This window comes from Oncorhynchus kisutch, linkage group LG24 (genome assembly GCF_002021735.2).
Source record: "Oncorhynchus kisutch isolate 150728-3 linkage group LG24, Okis_V2, whole genome shotgun sequence".
NCBI lineage: Eukaryota > Metazoa > Chordata > Actinopteri > Salmoniformes > Salmonidae > Oncorhynchus > Oncorhynchus kisutch.
In genome coordinates this window covers 15,149,579-15,164,760 of record NC_034197.2, presented here as the reverse complement: position 1 = coordinate 15,164,760, position 15,182 = coordinate 15,149,579, and the positions used below count along the sequence as shown (strand labels likewise).

Here is a 15,182-nt window from a genome sequence, read left to right as displayed (position 1 = left end):
ACACAGGACTGATGGTAGTGCTCACCTTGTCGTCTCTGGACAAGCTTTTTTCCGGATGCCCCAGATAATCGGAAAGGGGATTCATCAGAGAAAATGACTTTACCCCAGTCCTCAGCAGTCCAATCCCTGTACCTTTTGCAGAATATCAGTCTGTCCCTGATGTTTTTCCTGGAGAGAAGTGGCTTCTTTGCTGCCCTTCTTGACACCAGGCCATCCTCCAAAAGTGTTTGCCTCACTGTGCGTGCAGATGCCTGCTGCCATTCCTTAGCAAGCTCTGTACTGGTGGTGCCCCGATCCCACAGCTTTCTGGACTTTCTTGGGCGCCATGAAGCCTTCTTCACAACAATTGAACCACTCTCCTTGAAGTTCTTGATGATCCGATAAATTGTTGATTTAGGTGCAATCTTACTGGCAGCAATATCCTTGCCTGTGAAGCCCTTTTTTTGCAAAGCAAGGATGACGGCATGTGTTTCCTTGCAGGTAACCATGGTTGACAGAGGAATAACAATGATTCCAGGCACCACCCTCCTTTTGAACCTTCCAATCTGTTATTTGAACTCAATCAGCATGACAGAGTGATCTCCAGCCTTGTCTTCGTCAACACTCACACCTGTGTTAACGAGAGAATCACTGACATGATGTCAGCTGGTCCTTTTGTGGCAGGGCTGAAATGCAGTGGAAATGTTTTTTGGGGGGGATTCAGTTAATTTGCATGGCAAAGAGGGACTTTGAAGTTAATTGCAATTCATCTGATCACTCTTCATAATATTCTGGAGTTTATGCAAATTGCCATCATACAAACTGAGGCAGCAGACTTTGGGAAAATTCATATTTGTGTCATTCTCAAAACTTTTGGCCATGACTGTACATCCTGCCTGGTCGCACAATAACAACTGAAAACATGCACCAGCAGAGGTCAGCAGAGGCAAGCACGGAGGGAGCCAAATATTCTGTGCAGCATGCTAATGTTATTAATGATAAAATATACAAATGAGTTGGAGGACCACACAACATGTCATCATGTGAGTCCCAGTTTACTTCGATATGATGGTTATTTTATCAATATTTGTGCATAAAAGCATTTCCACTGCCATTTCTCGCATAATTAATTTTACCAACACAAAAAGATCCCATCTTGTGTAATGTATTTTGTTTTGTTTACATTCGTACTGATAAGAGTGTCTGCTGAATGACCAAAATGTAAATGTAAAAAAAAGAAGACTTGCACAGCATGCTGGGTAATTTATTTTAATGAGCTCTACCCACCCAAACAAGTACAGTCTGAACAATCCTAGACTTCTAGGTTATCTTTCACACGTTTGAACATCATAGTACAGTACGGCACAATTAAGTACAGTAGAGTACAGTATGGTATGGTACAATACAGTAGAGTTTTATTCAGTAGAGTACGGTATGGTACAGTACATTACAGTAGAGTACAGTACAGTACAATATAGTTCAATTCAGTAGAGTACAGTACAGTTTAGTTCAGAAGAATGGAGTACATTAGATTAAATGAAGGTACAATACAGTACACTACATTTCTTCACTTTACTGTAGTCTACTGTGCTCTACTGTACAGTACTGTACTATACTTTTCTTTACTGTACTGTGTGTGTGTACTTTACTGTAATGTACTGTAAAAAAATATATATATATATAACTGAGGACGTCCGATAGACGTTACCGTTGGTAAATGTTTAGATGACATTTACGAGAAAAGTAAACCCCACAAGGTGTGCACTGCAGCAACTCTCCTGCACCACTTGTCCGTCTGTCCTTGACTGATCGCTTGCTGTCCATGGTGCTGAAAATGCGTCCAAAAGGACTTGGCGCAAGATAGTCTAGTTGTCGCCATTTTTAAAGAATTGTATACATCATGTCCATGGACCACACTGACCAGAAGTTCCTCTACGTTCCCTCCACCCTCCCTTTAAAAGATTTCACGGTCATCCCTTTAAACGGCTCAATTACTCTAATCCTGAATTGAAGGCTACAGCAGATCGTTAGCAACCTGCAGAGTGTGTGGGGACGAGTTTATTACTATTATCTGGACATTTTTATCTGTGCTTACATGGTAAAGAAAAATGTTGCCGCATTGGAGCAATAAATAAAAATATCAGATTTCATGAGTAATTGCTGTAGAAATAATTCGACAAGGATGGACCAATTATCGGTGTGGAGCACTGACACGGATTGTGAAATGGCTTGCTAACTCTCCATACGTTTTTTTGTTTTCCAATACGCGGTGCACAGCCAATTTCAACATTGGTTGTCAGTCAAACTCTGCATCTTGCAAAACTATTTGATGGTGGCTCTTTCCCTGAAGCTGAAGGCATATCGTGGTTTTGAACTGCGACATGGCAGGAAAAGGTAAAATATTGGCCATGCAAAACGTCGTTTTGGTTGTTCCCAATCTGTAATTCTAAACGGCTGACCCCGTGACTTTGTTTTGTAAAAGGAGTAAGGGGGAGCTGAGAAAGTTTGCATTCATTGCTGTGCATGAAAGGACTGAAAGTCCATGAAATTGTCATGATACTGTAATTCGAAACGTATCTTGAACCTATACTTTGTTATACTTTGTTTGTTTACAAATGCCAATGCAAAAACAACAAACAATGATGTCATACAACCTCAGATTTGGGGTTATAAAAGGGTATGTATGACTCATAAGGCTTTTAATATCCTTCAAGAATCAATGGGCATAATGTCTGTATAATGTATAATGTATTAATATAATAACTCAAGGATCGCTTACAACATAAACCGTTAGTCCTAGTCACTTTCAATAACAACTCTTGTCAGCTTTGTGTCATTATCCAATTAGGCCCACACACAGTACCATTGTCACGAAACACAATAAGGAATTATAGCCAACACTTGTGGCTGGGGGCAGTGGGCGGGCACATTGTCAAACAGCCCTTTTATCACAGCTGTTCAACTCAATATGGCATCTTATGGTTCCATGTAGTCCTATCATACCTTAATGTACCCTATAGGCCAATCATACCTTAATATACCCTATAGGCCTATCGTACCTTAATATACCCTATAGGCCTATCAGACCTTAATGTGCCCTATAGGCCTATCATACCTTAATGTACCCTATAGGCCTATCAGACCGCAATGTACCATATAGGCCTATTACATATTTATGTACCCTATAGGCCTATCATACCTTAATGTACCTATAGGCCTACCACACATTAATGTACCCTGTAGGCATATCATACCTTAGTGCACCTTATAGGCCTATCAGATCTTAATATACCCTATAGGCCTATCAGATCATAATATACCCTATAGGCCTATTATACCTTACTGTACTATGTAAGCCTATCATACCTTAATGTACCGTATAGGCCTATCATACCTTAATGTACCCTATAGGCCTATCGTACCTTAATGTACCCTATAGGCCTATCATGCATTACTGTACCCTATAGGCATATCATACCTTTTATATAATCTGTAGGCCTATCATGCATTACTGTACATTGTAGGTAGTCCAATCATGTCCAGGCTGAAACCAATACCTGCCCAACCCCTGGCCAAATTTCAATAATCTTATCCAATATGTTAATAATACTGTTGCTTCATTAGCCATCTCAGTGGCCTTGTGGTCAGAGTGCCCCTCTTAGATTGGAAGGTTTGGAGTTCGCTCCTCGGCTGGGTCATACCAAAGACTGTAAAAATGGGACAGAATGCGTCTCTGCTTGGCACTCGGCATTAAGGAGAGTGCGAAAGACTAGCGTCCTGTCTAGGGGGTGTACTTGTACATCAAGCTGCCTCACGCTACAGAAACAGGAGATAGGCTCCTGCTCCTACGAGCCGTTCCAGCTCACGCAAGGCTATTTACTTACTCTTGTTTCATTACTGTCGATGAATATTGGCCCATTTTTGAGTAATTGACACAATATTAAAGAGTAGGTCACTTGATAGATATTGAAGACTGTGAAAAGAAATGGTCCACCACATTTTATACACACAGTAGTGCATAGCAACTACATAACAATAACCTAGATAATGAACTTGGTAAATGAATGGTGACTATCTTCTCTCTGTCTCCTGCAGAGGATGGCGTCTCCTTGGCCGGCTCGGTTGCCGGGGACAAGTCCGACACCCTCGGCTCTGCTGCCTCGGGCAAGAAGAGGGGTGGTGGACAGAAGAAGCAGATACAAGCCAACAAATCTGCTCTCCGAGCGCCTCGAGCCCTCTGCTGCCTCACCCTCAGTAACCCCATCCGCATGGCTGCCTTAGCCCTTGTTGAATGGAAATATCCTTCAATGATGATGTACCTCTGTGTGTGTGTGTGTGTGTGTGTGTGTGTGTGTGTGTGTGTGTGTGTGTGTGTGTGTGTGTGTGTGTGTGTGTGTGTGTGTGTGTGTGTGTGTGTGCGCGCGCGTCAGAGCATTTAAACCCCCTACTGTGTTGAGAGACCCTATTAAAGTCATCTCAATCGCTTACAAGCATTTTGTGGAACAAATGTTGATTTTCAAAACAGAGTCTACGAGACACAGAACTCTGTGGCCTTTTGCAAAACAGTAAATGCATTTTCAAAATGCAGTGGCCTTCTCAAAACATAAATACATTCATCCTAACTATATTATACCACCAAAATTCCAAATACATTTATCAAAAGAGTGCAACCAGACTTATCTCTTGAGTCCAAGCAGGCAAAACAGAAAGTTAGTCTGTCTTTTAAAAATCCCAGTAGATCAGTCCATTTTCTTTGTCGTCAGTAAATCATGACGATCAAAACTGGAAGTACAACTATCCAAAGGTGCAGAATTATGAGCAATTACTCTCCTTTTATGCATATTTCATCAAACAATTTCATACACGTCAAATCAAATATTATTCCTTGTAAAAAAATAAGATTTTAAATAAGGACATTGTGTGCAGGATTCAATTGTTGTGATCATCACAATCCGATTCCATGTATTTAATTCGTAGGCTGGTTTGCTCATAGAAACACAAAATAGAAATAAGGATACTGTAGGTGATTTCAATAGAGTAACTCAACTGATATGAATGTATCTGCCTCAATCCACACTAAAACAAAGCTCTATAATGTAGGGCTGGGATGATACCAATATCGCAATACTTGTTTGTGTCGTGTCAGGGAAACAAAACACCAAGCGGATTTAACTTCTTTAGGAAACTGTAAATGTATTTGAGCATTTGATCATTGCTGTTCTGCTGTAGATACATTTCAACACAGATCCGAAATTGCTTGTACGCGATTGAGAAAAACTGTAAGTCAATGATGCATTCAATGTGGTGTTGAGCATTTACCCTTAACTGTGGTCCTGCAGACCTTTTGATATCTTCATTCTACTTGCTATCTTTGCCAACTGTGTGGCCCTGGGTGTATCTAAACCCTTCCCTGAGGAGGACTCCAATTCCACCAACCACAACCTGGTGAGTTGGTGCACGGCGGCTGATAGAGGCTGAGGTGTCAATCAGGGAGATCATAGAGGGTAAAGAGAGGGTTATTTTGGGAGTGCTATACAAGGACCAAACCTGGGTTAAAATAGAGATATTTGAAATCTGATTCATTTAGCTTGCTTTGGCGCAGTTGAATCAGTGGAATACTTAAAGTGCAAAATCCATCTGGGACTCAGGCAGGCTCAAGCAAATGCTCAAACTATTTGAACAATTTCAAATACTATTTGAACCCATGTCAATGGAATCAAATGACGAGAGGCGATCAGAAAAGCCTGGAAGCCTCGCTGTGAGACGTGGCATTATCAAAGGATGTATCAAAATACTATGGAAAACAGGTAGATTCCACCAGTTTCAGAGAAGTTAGGGGTGTTATCGTAAAGTGTCAAGCCCCTCAACTCCCCCAGTACACAACCTCATCATGCCGAGTCTGTCTAGTCCATCTGCTTGGCTGTGGGGCAGGACAGTGGTTGGTTAGTACTGTATTTAAATCCCTCCGGCGTGGATCCCTTTATTGGATTAGACTTGTGGAAGGGAACTCAGGCTGAAGTCTGACGCTTCACTGTAATACCCCCCTACCTACTATAGGAATTCCAGTATGAAATCTTTAAGGTAGTTTACAGCACATTAACACTCATAAATAACATACACTATATGTACTCAAGTATGTAGACACCCCTTCAAATGAGTGGATTCTGCTATTTCAGCCACACCCGTTGGTTGCTGACAGGTTTATAAAAACCGAGCACACCGCCATGCAATCTCCATAGCAAACATTGGCAGTAGAATGGCCTTACCTAAGAGCTCAGTGACTTTCAACGTGACACTATCATAGGATGCCACCTTTCCAACAAGTCAGTTCATCAAATTTCTGCCCTGCTAGAGCTGCCCTGGTCAACTGTAAGTGCTGTTCTTGTGAAGTGGAAATGTCTAGGAGCAATAACGGCTCAGCAGCAATGTGGTAGGCCACACAAGCTCACAGAACGGGACCGCCGAGTGCCGAAGCGCGTTACACATAAAAATCGTCTGTCCTCGATTGCAAAACTCACTACTGAGTTCCAAACTGCCTATAGAAGCAACGTCAGCAGATGAACTGTTCGTCGGGAACTTCATGAAATGGGTTTCCATGGCCGAGCAGGCACACACAAGCCTAAGATCACCCTGCAGAATGCCAAGAGTCGGCTGGAGTGGTGTAAAGCTCGCCGCCATTGGACTCTGGAGCAGTGGCAACACGTTCTCTGGAGTGATGAATCACACTTCACCATCTGGCAGTCCAACGAATCTGGGTTTGGCGGATGCTAGGAGAACGCTACCTGCCCGAATGCATAGTGCCAACTGTAAAGTTTGGTGGAGGAGGAATAATGGTCTGAGACTGTTTTTCATGGTTCGGGCTAGGCCCCTTAGTTCCAGTGAAGGGAAATCTTAATGTTACAGCATACAATGACATTCTAGAGAATTCCGTGCTTCCAACTTTGTGGCAACAGTTTGGGAAAGGCCCTTTCCTGTTTCAGCATGTCAATGCCCCTGTGCACAAAATGAGGCCCATACAGAAATGGTTTGTTGAGATCGGTGTGGAAAAACTTGACTGGTCTGCACATAGCCCTGACATCAACTCCATTAAACACCTTTGGGATGAATTGGAACGCCTCATCAAAAGAGAACCATCATGCTCTCCCAGAAGCTTGGCTGGTGTGTAAAACCCGCAAATTCAGACAAACAAAAAGGTGTGGTTCCCATCTTGTTTGTATGAATTGGAACGCCAACTGCGAGCCATGACTAATTGCCCAACCTCAATGATGCTCTTGTGGCTGAATAGAAGCAAGTCCCCACAGCAAAGTTCCACCATCTAGTGGAAAGCCTTGTGGAGGCTAGTGGAGGCTGTTATAGCACCAGAGGGGGGGACCAACTCCATATTAATGCCCATGATTTTGGAGAGAGATGTTCAACGAGCAGGTGTCCACATACTTTTGGTCGTGTAGTATGGTGTTAAGAAATACTTATAGGGTAATTGTCCTCACTTCAGGGACTACAGCTGTCCTGATTTGAATAGAATGAAGCAATCGCTGTCTCCATTCATTGCACTACAGCCTATCGTTCCATAGTGAAGGTACTGTACCCTCTAATCTGTCACATCACCTTGTTTGACCACGATGCTATAGCCAGCTTTTGGCTGCATTCCTATTCCAGCCTGATGCCTAGCGACTGTGGTGCCAAAGATTAGCAGCATTAAGAAGCATTAGTCCAAGGGTTACTGACTAGCGCTCTAGTGGCTGGCTCATTAAGCCTGTTTTGGGCTGTAAGTTAACAGGGCTGAAGCTACTGTAATCACTACAGGACAGACTCTGGCTACTTCCGAAATGGCTCCCTATTCGTGTGCACTAATTTTGACCTAAAGTATACATGTACAGTATAAGCCATCAACGTGACAGTGCCTGGCTTCCTTCAGACCCCACATGCAGTAGATACATCAACCTTAAACATTACACCCCTGAATATAACATATGCATTGGATATTAGACAGGTATTAACCCTGCATTATGAACATCCACAGACATCTTGTAAAAATGTCTTTACCTAATTTTCCCAACAGTTGTCTTTGCTATTTACTGATTACAGTAACGGACAAATTAGGAAGTATGTATATTTGACCATGCTGTCTTCTCCCTCTCTGTGAGTGCAGGAACAAGTAGAGTATGTCTTCCTGGTCATCTTCACCATTGAAACCTTCACTAAGATCCTGGCCTATGGCTTGGTCATGCACCCTAGCGCCTACATCCGCAGTGGCTGGAATTTGCTTGATTTTGTCATCGTTGTCGTCGGGTACGCTAGCTCATGTCTCCATTCCTCTTCTGTTACCCCCTCCATTCTGTTTATGGTGTTTTAGCTGTATTGTTGTTGTGCGGCTGTTGTTGCAGGTTGTTCAGTGTGGTTGCTGAGGGGACGGCCGACCACAAGCCTGGAGAGGCCCACCACGCAGCAGGCAAACCAGGAGGACTGGATGTTAAAGCGCTCCGAGCCTTCAGGGTGCTGCGACCCCTTAGGCTGGTGTCTGGCGTTCCCAGTAGGTTTGCGTGTGTGTGTACATGTGTGTGTGTGTGTGTGTGTGTGTGTCTGTGTGTGTCTGTGTGTGTGTGTGTTTCAGTAAAACCCATCTCTCTGCTGGGTGAATGTGTGTGTGCGTGTGTGTGTGTGTGTGTGTGTGTGTGTGTGTGTGTGTGTGTGTGCAGGTCTCCAGATCGTCTTGAACTCCATCATGAAGGCCATGGTTCCCCTACTCCACATTGGTCTGCTGGTCATGTTTGTCATCATCATCTATGCCATCATCGGCCTGGAGCTCTTCCTCGGCAGGATGCACAAGACCTGTTTCTACTTGGGCACAGGTACAAACTTCACTTACAACACAAACAAGTATACTGCACTGTACTGTACATACCCTGCTCTATACTGTACATACACATCCTAACACTATATTAAAGAGTTGCATTTGAGTCATTGTACGCAGACATGGGTAAACAAGTTATTTGCATACAAGTTTGTTATAAGCTAATGCTTTGGAAGCCTGGATTTTATATGAGATTTCCATCTTTTTACTAAGAAGACTAAGACATTTGTCATGATGAGTGACCTCCTCATGTTGTCCTCTCTCCCAGAACTGAACGTGGATGATGACCCCACACCGTGTGCGTTTGCTGGAAATGGGCGCGATTGTGTGGGCAATGGGACAGAGTGCAGAGGACCGTGGGAGGGGCCTAACGGCGGGATCACCAACTTTGACAACATCTTTTTTGCCATGTTGACTGTGTTCCAGTGTATCACCATGGAGGGCTGGACCGATGTGCTCTACTGGGTAATATCAGCCTCTCTTTTTTTTCTTGGCTGCATCATAAATGCTACCCTACTCCCTATAGTGTGTTACTTTGAGCAGAGACCTGTGGACCCTGGCCAAAGGTAGTGCACTACATAGGGAAAAGGGTGTCATTTTGAATGCACCCCTAGTACTTTCTTCCTATTCTTAACTACTCCTCTGATTTAATTTGACTTAAATTGTCTATCGTCACATAAAAATGGAACAGTTTCTGATTATCTATCAATCAAGCAATCAATCAATCAATCAAATGTATTTATAAAACTCTTTTTTAAATCAGCAGTTATCACAAAGTGCTTATACAGAAACCCAGCGTAAAACCCCCCAATGCAGATGTAGAAGCACGATTAACAATGCTTCATCTCCCTCTGTCTCTTTCTGTATTCCTGCAGATGAATGATGCAATTGGCTTTGAAATACCCTGGGTGTACTTTGTCTCTCTGGTCATATTTGGCTCGTTTTTCGTACTCAACCTTGTATTGGGAGTGTTGAGCGGGTGAGTGAGTGGAAGTTTGTGTGGATGTTTGTCTTGTGTTACATTTGTGTGTGAAGGCCTTCTCCGAGTGTAGGTTGTGTGCTGACCGTCTATGTGTGCGACTGTACGTGTGTCTGTGTGTGCAGAGAGTTCTCCAAGGAAAGAGAGAAGGCCGTGGCTCGTGGAGAGCTGCAGGACGCCCAGAATAAGAAGCAGATGGAGGAGGATATGTGTGGTTACATGGACTGGCTCATCGAGGCCGAGGATGTGGATGAGGAAGGAAACAAACGTACGGTTAACTGACTGACTGAGATACACACGCACATATAAACACACAAATAAATGCACACACATTGAAAACACAGCCTTGCACCCATATAGTCAACCTTTCCTTTGTCTCCTAACAAGGTGCTGCTGTTGCCAAGAAGAAAATGATGAAGAAGTTTGGCTGGTATAAACACAGCGAGGACGGAGGTATGATGGCCTGTCACTCTTCTCACTGTTACTGTCTGTGTATTAATGCAGGAAAACTTAAAACCGTTTTACCTCATTTCTACCAGCATGTCACATGTGCAACCAGAAGGGGAAAAAAACTCTAGACCACCTTCATCATCCCCACAGAGGCTGTACGTTCATATCCCAACCAACAAGTCTTCGATTACATGTAACATCTCCACCGAGCTAAAGGGTAGAGCTGCTGCTTTCAAGGAGCGAGACACTAATCCGGACGCTTATAAGAAATCCCGCTATTTAACTATTTATCTATTTATTTAACCAGAATCCAATTCGTTATGCCCTCCGACGAACCATCAAACAGGCAAAGCGTCAATACAGGAATAAGATTGAATCCTACTACACCGCCTCTGAAGCTTGTCAGATGTGGCAGCGCTTGAAAACCATTACGGATTACAAAGGGAAGAGCAGCCGCGAGCTGCCCAATGACACAAGCCTATCAGACAAGCTAAATGGCTTCTATGCATGCTTCGAGGCAAGCAACACTGGAGCATGCATGAGAGCACAAGCTGTTCTGTGTGATCACGCTCTCCGTAGCCAATGTGAGTAAGACCTTTAAACAGGTCAACATTCACAAGGCCGCAGAGCCAGACGGATTCCCAGGACATGTACTCAGAGTATGCGCTGACCAACTGGCAAGTGTCTTCACTGACTCTCAGGCGTGCATGCTTAGTCCCCTCCTGTACTCCCTGTTCACCCACGACTGCAATGCCAAACACGACTCCAACACGACTCCAACACGACCCCCCCCCCCCCCCCCCCGGGAGACTGCAAAGATTTGGCATGGGTCCTCAGATCCTCAAAACGTTACACAGCTGCACCATCGAGATCATCCTGGCTGGTTGCATCACTGCCTGGTATGGCAACTGCTCGGGCATCTGACCGCAAGGGGCTACAGAGGGTAATGCGTATGGCCCAGTATGTCACTGGGGCCAAGCTTCCTGCCATCCAGGACCTCAATACCAGGTGGTGTCAGAGGAGGGCCCTACAAATTGTCAAAGACTCCAGCCACCCTAGTCATAGACTATTCTCTCTGCTACTGCACGGCAAGCGGTACCGGAGCGACAAGTCTAGGTCCAAAAGGCTCCTTAACAGCTTCTACCCCCAAGCCATAAGACTGCTGAACAGTTAATCAAATGACTACCTGGGCTATTTACATTGACCCCCTTTTTTATGCTGCTGATCCTCACTGTTTATTATCTAAGTATAGTCACTTTACTCCTACCTACATGTACATATGACCTCAATTACCTTGACTTACCTGTACCCCTGCACATTCATTTGGAACCGGTATCCCCTGTATATAGCCTAGTTATTGTTATTTTATTATTGTATCGTAGACCCTTTTCATATTTTGCAAATATTTTCTCACTCTGCAATGTTCTTTAAGAGCTTGTAAGTAAACATTTCACTGTAAGGTCTACAGCGGTTGTATTCGGCGCATGTGACAAATACAGTTTGATTTGTTTTGAACTACTAGGCTCTCTGTGATCTAATCTATGGCTCTGCTATGTGTTCAACAGAATCGGATTCAGACTCTGAATTTGAAGCATATCTAGATGACGACAATGGCTGCTGCGCATCTCTTATGTAATGAAATAAACACACATCTCTTATGTAATGAAATAAACAAATGTATTTGAATTTCATTCTTTGTTAATTAGACGTCATTGTTATCAGTGTTGTCATGTAATGCTTCTTTCTCCTTTTTTTCAGGGCTAAAATGATGGCCAACAGTTTCTGGTAAGTTGAGTAGGATAGCTCAGTTGTGCCTCTGACTATGATTCAATTATATGACATGCTATTTTATCAAATCGATTCTTTAGTGAATAACAGTTCAAAGTTCACACGAAGTTGACATAATCAGCTCGTGCTGTATTCTGGCTGGTCCAGTCGAAATTCACCATTCCAGTGTGGGGATCTGGTCTCGTACATTTTGTTAGATAGAGTAGCCTTTCAACTGTTCGCAACCACAAGCCTGGGTTTGCTTAGTCTAACGTGAATTGGGTCACAGGGGTTTTTGTACTGGGGAAGAGAAGGGCGTGCTTCATCCCTCTCCAACCAATGTCTGTTCACTTGGGCGTGGCCACTGAGTGAGCATAAGTTTACTTATGAAAACAATTCTCTCATTTAGAAGCTAAAATCAGATTTCGTCATCTCACAAATAGTTTCATATTTAAACATTTAAATTGCGCAACAATTCCATGTGAATCGGATAACTACAATGTGTAGACTTTCCAAGATACAATTTATGTCATCCTATCATCAGATATAATGTCCCAGACAACAACTGATCTGACATCATATTCTTTAAGTACCAACGGACACTTTCAAATGGTTGAGAAAGGGAATTATTCCGCAACCTTTACCATACTTTCTCTGTGGTACGAAGGGCTTTCCAAGAGTCCATTCTGTAGAGTGGAGAGAAAAGGGGGAAAGGTATTTATGGGGGGAGTCATAAACCTCACCCAACAGGGCAATGTCATGACAGTTCTCAGAATATACACAATAATGTTTGATTTCCTGGTTTTTTAAATGAGAAAGTACACGACAGACTTTTGACAAAGCCGGTTTCTGACCCTTCCGCTCCTCATGCAACTTGTCTCTTGTCTCTCACTTCACTCAGTGAACAGCTATGCCAACTGAACCACGCCTTTCGGAAGAACTGTCGTGTAGCAGTCAAATCCCAGAACTTCTACTGGCTGGTCCTTCTTCTGGTGTTTCTCAACACTGCAGCCAGCGCCTCTGAACACTACGGCCAGCCCAAGTGGCTCACCGAGATGCAGGGTCAGGAAACACTCTTTTCTCTACATCTCTTCCTGTTATTCGTTCTCTCTCCACCTACCTGTATCTGGTCTTTTCTATTTGTTTCTGCTTGTCCTCCTCCCCTGTTTCCTTTTCTCTACGTAATTTTCTCCCTAATTCAGCAGGATGAAATGTTGACATAGACGTCAGGAAAAATATATATACATAAATACATAAATAACCTTTATTTTCCTTGGTCTTTCCTTCAGAGCGGGCCAATAAGATCCTGTTGATGTTGTTCACGCTGGAGATGCTGTTAAAGATGTACAGTTTCGGTTTCCAGATCCACTTCATGGCTCTGTTTAACCGCTTCGACTGCTTCGTGGTGTGTGGTGGCATCCTGGAGACAGTCTTGGTAGAGTTGCAAATCATCCCTCCCATCGGCATCTCTGTGCTGCGCTGTGTCCGCCTGCTCAGGGTGTTCAAAGTGACACGGTCGGTAACTGCTAGCTTGGTCCCAGTTCTGTTTGTGTTGTCTTGCTCATATTGCCTACGGTCTTGTTAGCCAGGTCCCAGATCTGTTTGGTCTGTCTTGCTTGCTTGGTTCCAGTTCTGTTTGTGTTGTTTTGCTCATACGGTCTACGGTCTTGCTAGCTTGGTCACAGGTCTTGCTTGCTTGGTCACAGATCTGTGTGGGCTGTCTTGCTAGCTTGGTCCCAGATCTTTCCGGAATACGCTGCTATGCAAGTGAAACGCACTTCTGAAAGAACTATATGGAATGTCACTCAGCAATTGATACATTTCATGCATGCATTCAGTATGGAAGGCTACTACATACCTCATACCCTCAAACACTGAAACTACCTGTTTCCTGTTTAGGCACTGGGCAGCCCTATCAAACCTGGTCAATTCCCTGCTCAACTCCATGAAGGCTATCTGCTCCCTGCTGCTCCTGCTTTTCCTCTTCCTCATCATCTTCTCCCTGCTGGGGATGCAGCTGTTTGGGGGCAAGTTCAACTTTGATGAGACTCAGATGAAGAGAAGCACGTTTGACACTTTTCCCCAGGCCCTGCTCACCTGCTTCCAGGTAGAATTCTAACACTAATTCTAACACTACTATCGAATTCTCCATACTTTTCATTACAGTCGCCCTCTCTCTGTCTCTCTCTTTCCCTCTGTCTCTCTCTCTGTCTCTCTCTTTCCCTCTGTCTCTCTCTCTGTCTCTCTCTCGCTCTCTCTCACTCTCTCTCTCACTCTCTCTCTCTCTCTCTCTCTCTGTCTCTCTCTTTCCCTCTGTCTCTCTCTCTGTTTCTCTCTTTCTCTCTGTCTCTCTCTCTGTCTCTCTCTCTCTCTCTCTCTCTGTCTCTCTCTCTCTCTCTCTCTCTCTCTCTCTCTCTCTCTCTCTCTCTCTCTCTCTCTCTCTCTCTGTGTCTCTATTTCTATGTATCTCTCTCTCGCTTTCTTTCTTTCACTCTCTCTCTCTCCCCCTCTCTCCCTCTCTCCCTCTCCTTTTCTCCTCTGTAGATCCTTACAGGAGAGGACTGGAATGCTGTGATGTATGATGGGATCATGGCTTATGGCGGGCCAGTCTTCCCACAGATGATTGTGTGTGTCTACTTCGTCTCCCTCTTTGTTGTCGGCAACTGTATCCTTTCTGTTAACCAAGACAGAGCGAGTTGGTTAAGTATAAAATCTGCTTGTGTACAATTTATTTATGTATTTTTTATTGAACCTTTATTTAACTAGGCAAGTCAGTTAAGAACAAAATCTTATTTACAATGACGGCCTACAAAGCTATTGAATGTACACAAACCTCTATCAATACCGACTGTACTCTATAAGATCGGTATTCACTGATGTTGTCAAGCTCTTGGTCAATTCCTTGATATCTCTTGATTAGATATCCTGCTCAATGTCTTCTTGGCTATCGCTGTGGACAACTTGGCAGGTGGCGATGGTGGAAAAAAGCAAGTAGAGTAAGTATCACAGAAGCCAAACGAATGAAATTTATAACTTGATGATCTGGTTATATTACTGGACACAGCTAAGTAGCATCAGTAATGAGGAGAATAAGTAGACATAACTTGATGATCTGGTTATATTACGGGACATAGCTAAGTAGCATCAGTAATGAGG

At 43.6% G+C, this 15,182-nt stretch overlaps 3 protein-coding genes and 1 long non-coding RNA gene across 4 annotated transcripts; all 4 read left to right on the top strand.

Annotated features, from left to right (window-relative positions):
* The first annotated feature begins 1,670 nt into the window (after positions 1-1,670).
* Positions 1,671-5,151, top strand: LOC116357028 (voltage-dependent L-type calcium channel subunit alpha-1F-like). Its single transcript, XM_031804349.1, has 3 exons — positions 1,671-2,373; positions 4,075-4,308; positions 5,126-5,151. Exons 1-3 carry the CDS (start codon positions 2,361-2,363, stop codon positions 5,149-5,151), a joined length of 273 nt encoding a protein of 90 aa, XP_031660209.1. The 5' UTR covers positions 1,671-2,360.
* A 170-nt stretch (positions 5,152-5,321) lies between these two features.
* LOC116357027 (voltage-dependent L-type calcium channel subunit alpha-1D-like) lies at positions 5,322-10,974 on the top strand. The gene is made up of 9 exons (XM_031804348.1): positions 5,322-5,424; positions 8,129-8,268; positions 8,364-8,509; positions 8,676-8,828; positions 9,099-9,295; positions 9,706-9,809; positions 9,935-10,077; positions 10,197-10,262; positions 10,961-10,974. The coding sequence occupies exons 2-9, from the start codon at positions 8,204-8,206 to the stop codon at positions 10,972-10,974; spliced, it is 888 nt and encodes a 295-aa protein (XP_031660208.1). The 5' UTR covers positions 5,322-5,424; positions 8,129-8,203.
* An 848-nt stretch (positions 10,975-11,822) lies between these two features.
* Positions 11,823-13,082, top strand: LOC116356835 (uncharacterized). Its single transcript, XR_004205116.1, has 3 exons — positions 11,823-11,891; positions 12,018-12,044; positions 12,928-13,082. It is a non-coding gene; the product is annotated as an uncharacterized LOC116356835 (long non-coding RNA).
* Positions 13,082-15,026, top strand: LOC116357025 (voltage-dependent L-type calcium channel subunit alpha-1D-like). The gene is made up of 5 exons (XM_031804346.1): positions 13,082-13,088; positions 13,316-13,541; positions 13,926-14,133; positions 14,571-14,691; positions 14,947-15,026. The coding sequence occupies exons 1-5, from the start codon at positions 13,082-13,084 to the stop codon at positions 15,024-15,026; spliced, it is 642 nt and encodes a 213-aa protein (XP_031660206.1).
* The last annotated feature ends 156 nt before the right edge of the window (positions 15,027-15,182 follow it).